The 18,112-nt window shown below is 41.0% G+C and overlaps 1 protein-coding gene across 2 annotated transcripts in view; it reads left to right on the forward strand.

The window, feature by feature from the left end:
- Positions 1–18,112, forward strand: part of CNTNAP5 (contactin associated protein family member 5) — a 308,410-nt gene that overhangs the window by 196,919 nt on the left and 93,379 nt on the right. For both annotated transcript variants that reach the window (XM_088662417.1, XM_035128546.3), the window contains exon 13: positions 7,584–7,784. In XM_088662417.1, the coding sequence (XP_088518543.1) occupies positions 7,584–7,784 (201 nt within the window). The remainder of the gene's footprint in view (positions 1–7,583; positions 7,785–18,112) is intronic.

Raw genomic sequence — 18,112 nt, forward strand, 5'->3', positions numbered from 1 at the left:
ACTTCTTCTTGCCCAGGGGTCCCCAAACTAAATCCGCCTTCTAAATCTGGCCTGCGGATGGTCCAAGAATCAGCATGTTTTTACATGAGTAGAATGTGTCCTTTTATTTAAGGGTTATTTGTGGGGCATAGGAATGTGTTCATTATTATTTTTTAAATATAGTCCGGCCCCCCACAAGGTCTGAGGGACAGTGGACCAGCCCCCTGCTGAAAAAGTTTGCTGACCTCTGTTCTAGCCCCTGGTAAGGTTGATTCCGGTAGAAGTTATGGAAAGTATTGTAGGGGATGGGGATCATGTGACCCACACAATACAACATGAACTACAACTCTCATCAGTGCCAGCCAGCATAGCCATTGATCAGGAAGTCTATAGGTTCCCCATCCCTTATGTAGATTATTTGCAGGCTTAATTTTGGAACTATGCAACCTATGGGATCTCTAATCTTTGAGATTGTCCTGAACCCAAGACCAGTAGAAACTTGGGCGTTTCAGTTCAAAGCGTTGTAAATTTAAACAGGGAAAACAGGTAGAGAAAAATGGGACTCCCCATTGCCATCTGGTGGCACAATGTTGTATCACTTATATGTAAATCGCTTTTTTCTTTACCAGTCTAGCTGAATCCTTGCAAGCTACTCACCAATATCAATTTGGCGACAAACATATCTTAAGCTCATGAGAAAGAATATTTTTTGCTGTGTTGCCGCTGTCACTGTTGTTGTTATTGCTATATCTTGCTGTCTAAATAAAACTGTATAGACTATCTTTTTTTAACCTGCTTTATGTAGACTGATCTTCTCCAATCCTCTGGCCACTGCTGAGTTTTCCAAACTTGCTGGCATATTGAGTGTAGCACCTTAACAGCATCATCTTTTAAAATTTTAAATAGTTCAGCTGGAATATCATCACTTCCACTGGCCTTGTTATTAGCAGTGCTTTCTAAGGCCCATTTGACTTCACTCTCCAGGATGTCTGGCTCAAGGTCAGCAACCACACTACCTGGGGTGTACGAGACCTCCATATCTTTCTGGTATAATTCCTCTGTGTATTCTTGCCACCTCTTCTTGATGTCTTCTGCTTCTGTTAGGTCCTTTCCACTTTTGTCCTTTATTATGGTAATACTTGTAGAAGCAGCTTCTGCTCACTGAGCTAAATACAGATTCAAGAATCCAGGCCGGATTCTTAGACCTCTCAGAGTTTTCTGGAAACTTTTGCTTGTTTTTAGGCAACACCCTGGTACTGGCAGTTTGATAGTATTTATTTTTTGCTCCCTGATTGTGTCTCTCTGCAGTCTTGGGCTATGCAAATTTATTCATGAGAGCAGTTCTCATGTTTTTAAAAAGACAGCATTTGAGCACGCACCATATGTGCCCAGAATGCAGAAAGCAGCTAGCTCCTTGCAAATGCTGGTTATCCTATCCCACACTGAGTACAGAATGGAGGGGGAAGAGACGCCTCATCAGCTTGAAGAGCGAAGGAAAAACTAGGAAGGGCACAAAAAAGAGAGGAATTGGTCTGTCCCATCCCCTGGCAACACATGATGCAGCAACATGTTGTTTTATGACTACAACTCCTATAATTGCTAACTAGTGTCCATTCTGCCTGCCGCTTATGAGAGCTGGTGTCCAGCTGCAGCTGCATCTCAGATTAAAAAAGGGATATTCTATCCAAAATCAGGAAGCTTCTCCAGTGTTTGCTCTCACTTCACACATTTGCACATATACACCTGCCACCTTGAACCAATTAAACTTCGAGTCCCTGTCAGGAAAGAAGGTGGGAAATAATAACAATAACAAGAATAATAACAATAACAAGAATGTGAGAATGGTCAGGAATATACCAAAGAGTAAATCCTATTGAACTCAATCAGGGCCATCTTAAGCACTTCTGGCGCCCTGGCGCCATGGTGCGACGGATCCCTCCGCTGCCCCCCACCGCCCCGTTTTCCAGTGCGCCAGGCGGACGGGCTCAGCGAGCAGCACAGCTGCCGAGGGCGCTGCTGCGCGACGGGCAGGCTTAGCACGCAGCGCTGCTGCCGAGAGCGCTGCTGCGAGGTGGAGCGGCCGGTGGGCACGTGGGCGCAGCTGCGAGGCGCCCCCCCCCAGGTGGGCCGGCGCCATGGTGCCCTGCGCCACCCAGCCTGGCCGTAGGGCTGGCCCTCAACTCAATGGGACTTTCTTCTGAGTAAAAATGTTTAGGATTGCAGTGTAAGGCTGCACAGTCTTCACCCAGGTACCTGGGAGCAAGCTCTATTGAAAACAGTGGGGCTTACTTTTGAGTAGACAGTGTAAGGCTCAATGAACAATAAAGGAATAAACAATCCACGTGTTTCCTAAAAAAGTAAGATAAAAATGGCTGGCTGCTGAAACATTGCAATTAAAGGATTTAAAGCAAATTGGTTACATTTTTCATCAGAATTATAGAAAGGGCTTTGTATGTCAGCTTCACTATTTCTTTTGTTTGGTGCAGTTGTTTTATTTTCCTTATAAACAGGATTCCTTTTTTTGAACCTACACACAGACACAGCAAAGGCTGCTCCTTCTGAAAAGGACAGGATGAGGAGGGTCTGATGTCTCAGCCACTTTTAATTGTCCTCCAAGACTGGAGGGAAGGAAACAGGAAAGCTGGAACATTCCAGAATCAAATCAGAAACTGGAATGGCTTTTATAATTCCAGGACTATCCCTGGAAACCTGGGAAAATTGGAGGGTACGCATCACTTTGGCTAACCTTTACATAATATAAGAAACAGGCTTTTGCATATGAGTTATATAAAAAAGTATACTTCATTAAATTTCAAGTTCTCCTTCTTCCCAACCTTATGTTCAGTTTATGTTTCTGTATCAGTTTGCATTTTTTAAGCCCTAATGAAAAATAATCAGCATTTTAGTGGACATTTTTTCTAATCTACGCATTTTGCATGCAATGCTGCCAAATGTACACATTTTTTGCAAGTTTCCCCTAATGTACACTTCTATATGTTTATCTTCACTATTATATGCATTTTAAGGCACCCTTTCTCCTATTATACACATTTCTGCATACATCTTTTGGTTGCAGAACTGAACTGCAAAATTTGAAGAAGACTGAATTCAAAGTTTAGCTGTTTTTGGTTCATGTGCTCTTTCTGGATTTGCACATTATGTAAGTTCAAATCCAGAAAGAGCACAACATGAGTGGTGCTGTGGTCTAAACCACCAAGCCTAGGGCTTGCTGATCAGAAGGTTGGCGGTTCGAATCCCCGCAACGGGGTGAGCTCAGGTTGCTCGGTCCCAGCTCCTGCCAACCTAGCAGTTCCAAAGTACTGTACATCAAAGTGCAAGTAGATAAATAGGCACCGCTCCGGCGGGAAGGTAAGCAGTGTTTCCGTGCGCTGTTCTGGTTTCGCCAGAAGCAGCTTAGTCATGCTGGCCACATGACCTGGAAAAACTGTCTGTGGACAACGTCGGCTCCCTCAGCCACTAAAGCGAGATGAGTGCCGCAACCCCAGAGTCGTTCGCGACTGGACTTAACTGTCAGGGGTCCTTTACCTTTAAGTTCAAAACATGAATGAAACTGAATTTCTTCCCCATCCCTAACTTCTAGAACTATCCCTCAGAGGTGTCTGCCCACCACAACTCTTTTATAAATGGAGCCATTAAATGGCTGATAAGTTATAAGACTGCAGCATTAGCTTGGAAGTTAAACATTGCCACTTATACATTGCAAAACAATTTAACAAGCTCTTAGGATATTTGGCTTTTGCTGGCTTGAATTAACTTTTTTCCAGGTTAATGCAATGCAAGGAACATTAGTTGTCCTTCAGCTGCTCTACCTCAGCTTGGTCTGAAACTTATCCAAGAGTGTAATGAAATAATAAAGTTGTGTGTGTTGGGAGGGAGATGAAGGGAGAGCTTGTGGAAGAACTGTTTCCTCATTCACTCCACACATATACAATTCCAAGGAGACCTAATTAATTAAAGTCAATGGAGAGAGGTGGAAAATAGGACATGGATGTGTTAATGTTATTCTGTGTTGCAATGAGGAAACCAAGCAAGGCCTGTTTACATAGCCTACGAATCGCAGCCTGTCCGGCTGGGCCCTTTCCACAATTATTTCTGAAGCAGAGGTACAGTGCAAGGAAGCATGCAATTCAACTGAGGCAGCACCTGCAGTCCCATAATAGCCAATTAATTCCTTTGCAAAGAAGTACTCTACCACTGCTGAGATCTGGGATTACATCTCCAAGCAGACAGAGGAGGTAGCAGTCCTTTGAGTTGCTACAATGCTACACTTTCACACACCAACCAAATTTCAAATGTTAGCAGTGACAACAAATGTTCAAAAGCACCTACATTTTTCTCATGCAGTTGTACTCTCTCTGTGTGTGTTCACATGCTGCATCATAGAATTCCTTAATGCCTTAAATTTTGCAAGGCCCCACAATGTACTTCCCCCTCTTCTCTGCCTTCACAGTGGTTCCTCAACCCAGTGCATATTTCATTCCCCCCCCCCTGTGTACTGACTTCCTCACTTCCAGAGCCTTAGCTGTTGCCTTTCCTCCAGAGCTGGCAATACCTTGCATTTGGAGTGCTGTGCTCTCCTGCTTGTCGACTGGAATGGTCCCCCTTTCCTCTCTCTGCACACTGCTCCAGGGATTCTCCCAGCCCCATTCCACCCCGAGTTAATTTCAGGAGGCAAGAGAGAGGGGGAGAGGGGAAAATCCCCAATCCACAATCAGAAGCCTTTAGGGCTTCTGCTGATGAGATTCATTGGCTCAATCCCATCCAGTGTGCTGTTAGTGAATGCTCCCCATCTGGTCCAGCCAGTCTAGCACTGGGTTAACTTTTGTTTTGTGAAAGTTGTAGTCAGTTTATGGTAGAAACATTCTGTTGGAAAGAAGGCGCATTATGATTACAGAACCCTCCTCAAAAAACCAAACCAATAAGCCAAAACCACCCCCCTCTGGTACTCCCACTCCATTTCCCCCTTGTTTCTTTTGGTCTATCGTTCCATGTCTTTTTCTCTGAGCTTCTGTGAAACCAGCCCATTTAAAAAGCACTCTTTCACTTCCTCCCTTTCTATCTATCTTCTCCTCTTTTTTTCACAGCAAGATTCTCTTTATATTTTAGACAATTGTATAAAACATAGGCTGCAGTCTGTTCCAAACACATTTTTCGTTAAGTGCATACAACACATGAGCCCGTAGGGTGGGGTGGGGAGAGGGAAGCATCTCTTTGGGGAGTGAAAGAGAATGATAATTTGTACCCATCAGCAGATCCATTTCATCCAGAGTTGGCATGTTATCCGTGTGATTTACTGTGAGTTGTTTTGTTTTCCCTTTCTTAAACAAAACTTTTTATGAGCAGTTTTAGTGACACGCAGGGTGGCAAATCTCTGCGGCTTAAAGAGGGAAGGCTCAGCAAGAGTCTTTCAAGTGGCACAGCAAGCTGCAACTCCCACTGCTAAAATGCAGCGTGTTGTCAGAGGCACTTTAGTGGATTAGCAAAGTCCTTTTAAAAGTTAGCGTGCATTTGCTTTGCTTCCCCTCCTTCATCCCCTTTCAAAGCACTACAGAACCCAATTATAGAAAAATACTGGCAACCATCTCGCCAGCTTTTTCGTTCTAAACCTGTAATGTGCAACTTGCAATAAATTTGCCACCACCAAAAAAAGACCTAATTGGGTTGGGGGAGGCAGAAGGTTAGAAAGAAGGCTTTCTACATCAGAATTCAGATCTCACAGGGAGGAAGCCTAATGCAGCTGTAATGGTAACAGTAGGAAGCAACCATAACTAGTGAACATTCACAAGGTGCAGATCAAGGAGAGTAGTATCCAGGCATCTATGCAGTCAACGGTGTGGCAAGTCTTTAAAGTGTGTATCGGATAAAAGTGTCACAGCTGTAAAGTCTTCTATCACTTTTATGATGAGATGATTGAATTGGAGGCTGGCTGCTTCTTGGCCAGAGGCAGCACCAAGGGGAGGGAGAAGGAAGGTGAGCTCTTCCCTGTCATGGCCACCCTGAGAGCTGCCTCGCACCAATATTTTCTTGCTGTTTCAAAACAAAAATCTAAACAGTGGGGTGGGCATCTTAGATAGCTTTATAAAGTGTATCTCACGTGGTTTTTAAGTGGGGATAGACAATAATGGATTCAAACTTCAAGAAAGAAGATTCCACCTAAACATTAGGAAGAACTTCCTGACAGTAAGAGCTGTTCGGCAGTAGAATTTGCTACCAAGGAGTGTGGTGGAGTCTCCTTCTTTGGAGGTCTTTAAGCAGAGGCTTGACAGGCATATGTCAAGAATGCTTTGATGGTGTTTCCTGCTTGGCAGGGGGTTGGACTGGATGGCCCTTGTGGTCTCTTCCAACTCTATGATTTTATAAATTCATGGAGGATAAGGCTATCAATAACTGCTGGTGATGACGGTGATATGGTACCTCCAGTATAGAGGCAGGATGCCAATTGCTGGGGAACATGAACAGGAAAAGTCTATTGAGTTCATCTCCAGTTCTGGACTTCCATAGCCATAATGGTTTGCCATTGTGGGAAGCAGGATGCTGCTGTAAATAGGCCTTTGATTTGATCCAGCATGGCTCTTCTTAAGTTCTTAAGTCCTTGTTTGCATTGAAAAGTATGGTTTATATAGAGAAAGAGGTGTATTTTCCGCAGTGTCTCTGTCCCTTCCTGTTTTCTGTCCTCCCCTCAAGATAAGCATGCGTTGGTTTCATTATTCGATAATGTGCTAGCTAGCTATTAATGCACAGGAAGTTGCACAGGAGTTTGGTGTGTTTGGATGGTGTTTTGTGACTAACCTTTGATCTCCATAATAGTTCAAACCTCAACCCTGTAGCAAATTTAACTGCTGGCCATCTCTGCACATTTATTCTTTTCCTTCTCTTTCCTTAGTTGTAAGGAAAGGCACAATACTTTGTTGCAGAGCCTTTTCTAAAGTTTCCTTTTACCCTATTCAAGAAGCTAGTAGCTAAAAAGTAGCTAAATCAGTTCTGTTTTATGCTTAAAATAAAAGAAAGGGCTATCGGCTTTACACTGCACTAAAATAGAAGGCCAATTTTGCCTCTCCATCAGGCATGTTTCTTCAAGGTCAGCACTTAATAGCAGAGAACCCGCCTTAGTATCTAGCGGTTTTGATAGTTCTGTCGTTCTGGAGGAGTGCAATGCTGATTCCCAGACAACAGTCCTATCTTTAGTCCAGTGATATCACTTATCTGGCTGGATAAACAACTCTTGTGCTTTGTTGACCCATGTTGACTCAGAAAGTGTGAAGACTAGGAATTTTGCAAGTAACTCCAGAAAAGCAAATTCTAGGGAGGATTGTTGCCATACCTGTTTCTTAGTCATAAGTGGAAAACATCAGAATTGCATCTGCCTCGCTTATGGTAGCAGTTGAAGCATACATTGTCCTCAGCACCAGTTTGGTGTATGTCTCATTGTTTAAAAGTACCCTTTTTGGAATATGAATACGCACACACACACACACACACACACACACACACACACACACACACGTATCTATAGGGAAATGCACCAGATGCTGCTGACATTTCCTGATTTTCTCATCTTTCCCCCATTTTGTTTCACTTAACAGAAGATAAGATCTGGACTGTAGTCCAGCACAACAATACTGAGCTGACTCGAGTCCGCGGGGCAGATCCAGAGAAGCCATATGCCATGAGCTTCAACTACAACAGCAGCATGGAGCAGCTGGAGGCAATAATAAATAGTGCGGAATACTGTGAACAGGAGACTGCTTACCACTGCAAAAAGTCACGTCTGCTCAACACTCCAAGTAAGTGTCATAAAGTGAAATGTTGCCTCTTTAGCTACTGGTGGTTGCACAGTTAAGATTCGAAAATGCTACCCCAAAACAACAACAACAAAACAAACAAACAACAAAATCAAAAGAAAAATAGAACACAAAGTCAGGTTCCTCTCTGCTTTCTTATGCATACACAGGCTAGTGTTATATTGGATATTTCCATTTGAAAGGAAGCAGAGTATCACCGTGTATGGCTATACTACAGAAAGAGATGCAGCACATCTGTGGTAGAAACATATTTGCAAAGAAACCATGGCATGATGTATCTTTGTTAGCCACATCTGTGGATGTCAGAGAATTCTGACAAAATTGGAAAAGGAAGCTGAAATTGCTGCAGCTCATGTGTTCATCTGTGGTCAGGAACAGAAATCGATTTGTTCACATCATTGTTAAGTCCAGAAATAATGCATAATTAGTTACTTTATTTTACATCATTTTCACATTTTTAAAAAAACATTGAAATGAATGCAAGTTACATAAATTGTTGTGGAAGTTTATCAAACTTCATTAAATACCAGGCAGTAAGATGGATAGCATAGTATTTGGCAAAAAGTGAACTGCAGCAGAACAGAAACAGCACTGGTGGTAACAAATACAGTTTGGAATTCTTCATTCCTTTCATTTATTATATTTATATGCCGCTTTTCAGTCACATGGGTCACAAAGCAGCTTACATACAATAAATAATAACACAGTAGAACATGACAGTTACAACATAAATGATAAAATAATTAACAAATCATCAGTAAAACAATTACAAATCATCAGTAAACAGCCACCTTCTATAAAGCACTTTTAACAAAACAACTTAAGAAATAGGCTAAACAGCACAGCCACAAGAAAAGTCATATTGTAAAATTCACAAAGCATTACACATTCATAATCCATGGAACAATATTAGCAACATTAAAAAACTAAGAACCAAAAACAAACTAAGCACTGTTGAATATGCTAACTTATTTTACTTCCCTAGCCGCTTCATGTTGCAGTTAGCACAGATGCTATTGTTGTTAACACGAAATGGTGAGTGTGTATATATATTGACTGTGGGGTTGAGTGTACATCTCCAAAGTTATGATGCAGACTCAGTTCCAAAAATTACACATAAAAATATGTATTTTATAGGAAACTACAAAAAAATGAATATTTTAGGTGGAAATGTATTGGGGGAAAATACAGAGATGTGTTTTTAGGGAAATGTGTTCAAAATGTGTGCAGAATGCAAACAATTTAATTGCATTTTAGTGCATTTTAAAAAATTCCACAAAAAAGGGAAATGTGCTCTGATTGGGTGTATGTGAAATGGACACAAAACTCAAATAGGCTGCTCATTCCTAGTTTGCTGATCATCTGAAAAGTGTTAGTCTCCTCCAGTAACTCTTGTTTATATGATGAATCAGAGAAGCAGGTGTATTTTGTGAGAACACAACCAGCACATTAGTGATGCAACCACTTTCCCCCACCAAATCCATTTTTGTTTATGCCCCCTCCTTGTGTGTTTAATTATGTTTAGCCCAGGGCAGTGGAAGTTAGAAAGATATGGAATATGCACATAAATAAGCCATGTGAACTGTGGAAAATTGCAAGGTACCTGAGACAGCCTGTCCTCAGTTGTGTGCAAGAGGCCTTTAAATTAAAGAGAAACCCTGGAGCATTGTGCATGTCTATGATTAGAATTCATTGTTGCATTCAGCAGTTAAGTAAAGATGAAAAAGTCTGTCTTCAAATCCCTAATATTACAGCTTTGTAAAATGGTCTTAGTTGTGTATGGGCTTTTTCCTGGCCAACTTCTGTTAGGTTGCGATGTATTTTCTGAGAAATATTTGAACTTAATTTTTATTTCTGCTTCCATATATAGATTAGCTTCTCTAAGATCGCTCATTTCCTGCATTGCAAGGGGTTGCACAAGGTGACCCTTGAGGTCCCTTCCAACTCTACAATTCTATGATTCTATAATCTTTCAAAGGAAACCTGCGCTTATGGAATCCATGCCATAAACTGTTGCAGACGTCATAGGATTGTTTCCAGTTGCCCTCTGTTGTTGACTTTAGAGATCAGCATGCAGCTTGGTGCTTTCCTCAGAAATGTATTGGGCCCTTCAAGTATTCCATTTGATGAGTCAAAAACTTTCAGAGGCCACAAAAATGCAAGAAGTAGAGATGTGCTAGAAATTTCAAAGAATTCTTTTTTGACCGCTCATTAGGTTGGTGGGGGCAATAAATTTCTCCAAATGTTTTTTGAAAAAGCTGCTGCTAAACATTTAGGGATGGCTAAGGTTCCTTTTCTGTCTCTTGCTTTTTAAAACTAACACACACACACACACACACACACACACACACACACACACCAGCGCCGCCCAGATCTCTGACTTGGGGTCTGCTCAAAGCAGTAGGAGAACCAGGATTCCAGATCTCCACATCCCTAGGAGCTGTCAGATCTGGACATCCCTGCCTTGAGATCTGAGGCCTCCACACCAGTTCCCTGGGTTTCTGTCACTCCCAGGGCCATAGGACCAGATGGTGATGGAGAGTCAGGCAGGGTATATGTGTAACATATGAATTTCAGGGCCAGGCCAATGGCGTTGAAGGACCTGAGGGGCAGATGCAAAGCATTGTTTTTCTTCATGGGATGCACATTGCAGGAGGCTACTTGTCTTCTGTAAGCTTTCCTGTCAGTACAGACCAGTCTTTTTGGACCATACAGAAACTTGTACCATTACCTTTTTCTACCTGCTTCTCCAGAAAGGTGAAACCAAATTGGCCATTAGTCATTCATATTCTAGGCAACATTTCTTGAATCATTTTAATGCCTTTTAGCTTGGAACCATTTGTACTCATGTTCAGTGGAGTAACTAATTCAATATTGGATGGACTATTTAGGAATGTGAGGGCTCAGGATTTTCCAAGGGCAAGCAGAAATATCTCCTGGAGAATACTTATATAAATCACTGCTATTAGGTTGAGTCTCCACTCACACTAAAAGGGATGGAATGAGATGGTCTTCTGTTTCCTGCAAAGAGTGAGGCCACCATTTTGTTTTCACTTTGTTTTCCTTTTGGGAAGAGATTGGTTCTGATGGATCTCAGGGGTTATTGGTGTGACAAGCCGATCCTGCCCCTATTTGGTCCTTTCCAGAAACAGGAGAGCATTTTCTTGCTCGTTGTCTAAACCTGCTATCGCCATGCTTCCTCTTTTCCAATATTTTCCATGGAGTTCAAAATGTAGAGCCAGGCCAGTGAGAGGTGTGGCCTGGAGATGGAAGAGGAGGATCCCAAGGCCAGACAGAGCAGAGACCTGAACAGTCATATTTGGCCCTGAGTTCTATGGTTCCTCACTCCTGATGAAGTGATGTATAGAAGAGTTTGTATTATCCACCTCCAGCACAGAAACCATGTTAGTGAGTTGCAAGTCACTCTACCTATCTCTGACAGCCACTGGTGGGATTCCCTCATGTGTGGAGGGAGCTTATGCATGTATGTCAGTATGCGGAGGGTCTGTTTACATGGCTACCAAATACCCAGAGTATCATAGTCATATGTCCACAGGTCACACAATAAGTAACTTATGGAATGTTACTCTTTAATCCAAGTAGACATTTTTTTCACACCTCTCTTTTGTTTTCAAAGTTGTTAAAAGGTGGGACTCTATGCACTTAAGCTTCCGTGTGTGATTACAGTATTTGATCAACTCTTCTGTCCATGTAGATCTAGGGTTGCCAGACTCAACAGAGGACAGGACTTCTGTGCCTTTAATTGCCCTGCTCTCTTTTGAGCCTGGAAACAAAGAGAAACCAGCAGACCCTTTGCTTGGAAATTAAACAAAGGGTCTGCTGGTTTCTCTTTAAGGTTTCCAGACTCAAAAGAGAGCAGGGCAATTAAAGGCACAGAAGTCCTGTCCTCTATTGAGTCTGGCAACCCTATGGAGATCTGTTCACATGGGTAACTTATGAAGGGGATTAAAGTTTCAGTTAAACCAATAGCAACCTTGTCTACTGTACCAAAAAAAGGAGACAGTGGCTGAGAGTAGCCACCACTGAGTTTGTGGCTCAGCTGGAAACTGAATCAGGGAGTTTCAGCTTATCATTCATTATATTAATATGTAAATTGCTTTTAAGCATCATGCTCAGCTATCATTGTTGTAACCTGGCCCTACAAGACTTTCAGAGTGCTGTCAAGTGGACTCATTTTCCCCACAAAAGCCAGTGTGTAATTAAGCACCTGGAAGCTGAAAATTGCTTTTTCTGCAATTATCTTACAAACTGGCCATGTGAACCCATGATGAACAGCACATGTATTTGATTAAATTAATGCCTTCTGTAACCCAAAATCCCAATATATTTATTTAGCACTAGTGGTCACATTGAAAATATATAATAAATCAAGAGTTCACAAGCAATTAAGTATATAATGGATACAAGATGCCTTTTCTTTTTCCTAGATTGTTGTTGTTGTTTAGTCGTGTCCAACTCTTCGTGACCCCATGGACAGAGCACACCAGGCAAATTAAGTGCACTATAAATTAAGTGCACTATGTAACCTTTTTTAAAAAAAAAATTCCTAGATTAGATCAATTTTTAAAAAGCTTGCATAGTGCACTTAATTTATAATATTTTTGTTCTGAATTTTCCTTATCCTTTATTTATGTTCATTGTATAATATGAAATATATTAAAGTAAATTCTCATAACTTCTCCCAAAAATTGAAAGTACACTAATATTTGAAAGCATAATGAAAATGGCCCATTGACTAACACAACAACCAGATCCTTGCTTTTTAGTCAACCTTTAGCACATAGTGGCATGATGCTTTCAAACCTGCTCTTGAAGTGTGAGGTCTAGCAGTTTACTTTAAAAACTGAAAGCTCAGATACCCTTGATGATAAAGGCCCCAGGCGCTGTTGAAGTACTTCACAATATTCATGTGACAACAGACATATTCAACCAGGCCCTGCTCTAAGCATTGTGTAGTCTTCACGTTACATTAGTGGAGGAAAAAAAGAAATCTCATTCTAACTCATCAACACTGCAGAACACCTAGTAATTGTGGGTGACAACAGAACTCCAGTTTAGTAGAGAAATTCCCAGTCTACTAACAGCCATCACAGTCTCTACTAATTAGCAGGTAATTAGCAGTTAGGGGAGAATAAAAAGATGAGGATTATGTCTTCAAGACAAAAGCTGGAAATAGATCTGAAAGGGTGTGTATATCCATTTTAAATTACACTGATTCAAAGTTTGCCTGCTGGAATCAGGCACTGTTTCCTCCCTTCATGTGGCATAGTCGCTTTTCGCCTTCTCTCTCTCTCTTTAAAAAATACATTTTAAACAACTTTAAGAATACTTACTAACATAAATGCACAAATAACCACATAAGAAAGGGAAAAGCAGGAGGAATGGGACTGGTGCAAGGAATGAAAGGAAATAGAGTATTCTCTGCAGTATAGAAGGTGACCACAGATGAAGATGGGACATTGCACAGGTGCTTGGACTGCTATACAGTGGTACCTTGGGTTACAGTTGCTTCAGGTTATAGACTCCGCTAACTCAGAAATAGCACATCAGGTTAATAACTTTGCTTTAGGATGAGAACAGAAATTGTGTGGCAGCAGCGGGAGGCCCCATTAGCTAAAGTGGTACCCCAGGTTAAGAACACTTTCAGGTTAAGAACAGACCTCCAGAACGCATTAAGTTCTTAACCCGAGGTACCACTGTATCTGCTTTAATGCCAGAAACTTTGTTTCTCTTCTCTTTTTGCTGGCCTGTGAATTTTTAGAATAATACATCTCACAGGGCAAAATGAAACCATTCTCACAGGGCATCTCACAGGGCATAATGAAACCATTCTTCCATCCGTCTTTTATCACGGATGTGGCATGAAAGCACACACATACAACAAAACAGTAAATAGTAATTTTATCAATTGCTTTAGGGTCTACTTCAAAATGTAACCCCCATTAGTTGCATTAGTTGCCAATCTCCTATCAAAAGTCATGCCATTGCCCTATAAAGCAATAAGGACTTTGCTCTCCTGTCTTCTGAGAATGGTTTGTGAATGTCAGGTGCCTCTTCTGCAGTGTGATTGTTACCCAGCTAATTATAATCTTCATTTTAAGAATGATTGACTAGGAACCTGTTATCTCATGATGCTGCCTCATTTCTTCCAATAGACAGAATAGCCATGTTGATGCTTCCACATGTTGAAAACCACAACACCATTCTATATTTAGAACATTCAGGGAAAGGATAATTGAAGTCCAGGTGTCATTCCATGATGAAAAACTTCCAGCCCAGCAGTATGATACAACAAGAAACGTTTCTACCCATATAAGTGGCTCTTCAGAAAATGCAATTGACTATTCCAAAATTTCCAAGGTTATAGAGATTTAAAATCCATCTAGTCAATGCTGTCTGTTCTTGCATAACACTCCATATCCTGCACTGCATATCAGATGTATTAGATGGTGCCTTCCAGAATGAGGTATGGCATGAACAAAGAGTAAGGTGGCAGTGGCAATGAGGACAGGGATAGCCAATGTGGTGCCCTCCAGATATTGTTGGACTAGCATGACTAGTGGTCATAGTTGACCAGCAACATCTGATGGGCACCATGTGACTAGGAAGTATATCATTTGCTGTAGCCTTCCTTCTAGATGTTCTTTCCACCATCTTTTCCCTCCTTAGATCTACAGCAGGCATAGGAAAACTCGGCCCTCCAGATGTTTTGGGACTACAACTCCCATGATCCCTAGCTAACAGGACCAGTGGCCATGGATGATGGGAGTTGCAGTCCCAAAACATCTGGGGGGCCAAGTTTGCCTATGTCTGATCTACAGCTTCCTGTTACATCTTTTCTCTTTGCTTGCCAAGACCGCTGCTTTCCTCTGCCTTTACCTGCCATTCTATATGCATGTATTGCTTAAGCCTTCTGTATTTATTCATTCTTGATATGCCTTTGCCTTGCTGCTGCAGGTGTGGCACAGAAATGTCTGATGAGACTGTTGGCATAAAGCTGCTTGCCATTTCCTCTATTGCTGGATGTAAAATTAATTGACAGCTTCAAATTTATATTGCAATTCTATTAATTTGTCGAATAAAGTAGCAACTTCCCAAGATGTACTTCAACGTTTACTTTATTGATTTTCTCTCCCCCCCATTCACATAAACTACTCACAATCTAATCAAATTGAAACAATATATTTGTACCAATATATGTCTCTAACCATATATCTCTGTTATTGTTCAAAAAATAAATAGAGCTCATTCTTTCTACAAATTTGTCCAAGGCCTACCTTCCGTCTTGTATCCAAACAGTTTTGCTATTCTTCTAGTGTCCCATTTTTTATAATGCTGGTGTGGGCTGCTTCCTTCCAGTATTTTCACTCCTGTTAAAAGATTGGATTTTCAGTATACCCTTCTTTAGTTATGGACAGTAGATTGAACTAAACATTCAGTTGAAAAAGACTATTTCCCCCCCTCCCAAAATTGAATGCAAATCGCAGGCATGCTCTACCCCTTTTGAGGGCCTGAAAACTGTCAAATTGTAGGCAGATAAATGAAGTGATTCCCACATGGAAAGATGTTACCATTTTGGGGGTACAGAATAAAAATCATGTGCTCCCAATTTTGAAAATTGGGATATGAGGGAGGTGCCCCAAGGTAAGAAACCTGCTGACAAAAATGTCCTACAGCTATCATGCCGAGTAATTTATAATTTAAAAAACTGAATTCATTGTTTTGTTTTGTTTTTAAATAATCTGGGTTCATTATAAAAAGAGTGGGGAAAATTTTTTTTCTCTCCCCTCCCCTCTCGTGGAAGTACCCCCCATGTTGAAGAAGAACACTCTGGTTTTTATTGTTTATTTTTATTTTGCAAAAGACTGTTTGGGAAAGGGGTAAGCCAGCCCAATAGTACATGTCCACTCCTTGCTTCCGCAGTCAAAACTTGTTTCCTTCAACATCCCTTCCCCAGTTTTCTGTGATTGGAGTGCCGTGAAAATCACTATGATTAAAAGCTACAGCTGTCTGTGTCAAAACGTCCCCACCTCCTCTCCCCTCTCAAGCTCTGGGCATTTCCCCAGTCATCTTAGCATACAATTGCATGGAAACACTGAGGAAGCAGAACAACCTAGCAGGGTGGAAACACCTGATTTGCCTTGAAATGCCTTGTTAATTTCACATTCCCACTCAATTAGGCAAAATACGAGGCTCCCCCACCCCCCACATCCAGAACTCACCAGAACTGAGTTCTGGCACTTCTCAGGTAGGCATCATTGCCATTCTAAGAAAACAAGGGAGGCATTCATGGTGAGTTCTGGCACCTCTGTTTCTATAAAAATAGCTCTGCAAAAGACTATCTCAGATCACCCCAATTTGCCTCATTATTTGGGGTCCACACAGAGCCAATGTACATACCTAATATATACTGTAAGATTGTTTTTCTCACGAAAAAAACATGAAAAAACATATATATATATATATATATATATATATATATATATATATATATATATATAGAGCAGCTGGCCAACATAGTCCTAGTAATGTATATTAGTGCTGTCCCTTCATGCTAAATATCCAGCAACCAGAAATGAGGAGGCAATTCTTTTTTACCCTAAAAAATGGTCCTATTGGCTGACAGCTATCTACTGTTAGAAAAAGGATTCTAGACTGACAGTCCAGAAATCAATGCACTCAAGTTAGTTACATCAGTTACTTTTTGTGGGTCTTCTCTGAATAGGGCTTATGTGTAACCAAAAGGGTACCTTCTCTTTAGTGGCACCCACCCTGTGGAACGCCATCTCAGCAGATGTCAAGGCAATAAGTAACTAGTTTACTTTTAGAAGACAACTGAAGGGAGCCCTGTTTAGGAAAGTTTTTAATGTTTGATGCTGTACTGTTTTTAATATTCGGTTGGAAGCCGCCCAGAGTGGCTGGGGAAACCCAGCCAGATGGGCAGGGTATAAATAATAAATTATTATTATTATATACGAACGCATGAGCAAAATAATGGCATATTCTGTCCTCCACATGCATGCAGTCCTAAAATAAACAGTTGTGATAAAGTTGGTTCCTGGGACATGTGAAGCAGATCTTTTTTCAGCATGCATGCTTTGAGAGAAGAATACGTATGGCTTCACTCCAGCTCTGAGTGTCCCTGGTATTTGATCTACCATGTGGCAATTATTTTGTGAAGTGAGTCATTTGGCGGAAGCTGCGTGCACATCACAAGTTAGGCCATCTGAAAGAGAGAGCCGAGTGAGGCAGGGTGCTTATAGTACATAAAATAAAATAAAATAAAATGTGTTCAAGGCAGGCAGCCCAGCAGTGTTTGTGTTTCTCAGTGTGGAGTGAACCTTTCTGTCCAACAGTGGAGATTCACACATTTTCCTACAAGTGTTTTGCCAAAGAGCTGTGGGTGGGAAATGAGAAAATTTAGCACTTAATATAAAAGGGGATGAACAAATCAGTCTATCTCCTCTCCATGCCTCTCTCACATATGCTCATTCATAAGTGGGGATGGAGAATAACTATTGTTCTCTTCAAATTTTAAAGAGAACTCACCTAATTTGAATTTCCCGAAACAATATGCAAACTCTGAAACACACCTTCACACTTTGATAAAACAGTTCTCCAATAAAACAAAACAAAATGTGTACATGAATGACTATATTAGGGGAACAAAATAAAAAAAAATCCATCAGTAGCACCTCAAAGACCAACTAAGTTTTTATTTTGGTATGAGCTGAAGTATGCATGCACCATAGCTGCCGAGTTTTCCCCTTTCTCGCGAGGAAGCCTATTCAGCATAAGGGAATTTCCCTTAAAAAAAGGGATAACTTGGCAGCTATGGCATGCACACGAAAGCTCATACCAAAATAAAAACTTAGTTGGTCTTTAAGGTGCTACTGAAGGAATTTTTTTATTTTGTTTCGACTCAGACCAACACAGCTACCTACCCGTAACTATATTAGGGGAAGTGTGCATAAAAGTGCCTATATTGGTGAAAATGATGCAGAAAAGTATCATGTGTTACTTGATGCAGAAAAGTAACCCACGTGTTACTCCAGATGTTATCTGGAGAAGATGCTTGCAAAAATATATTAGACGGAACTGAATAAATATGTGTATGTATGTGACTAAAATATTTTAAAAAAATTCGTGGATACTTTTTTTGAAGTTGCAAACTGATGCACAAATGTGAATTTTAAGACTGAGTGAATGAGAAACCGAGAAACTCAAAGCATCCTTCCATATCCATAAGTCTGTCCTGTCTGATCTCTGCATTAATCTGTAGATTATTT

This window comes from Zootoca vivipara, chromosome 1 (genome assembly GCF_965207765.1).
Source record: "Zootoca vivipara chromosome 1, rZooViv2.hap1.1, whole genome shotgun sequence".
Taxonomy (NCBI): domain Eukaryota; kingdom Metazoa; phylum Chordata; class Lepidosauria; order Squamata; family Lacertidae; genus Zootoca; species Zootoca vivipara.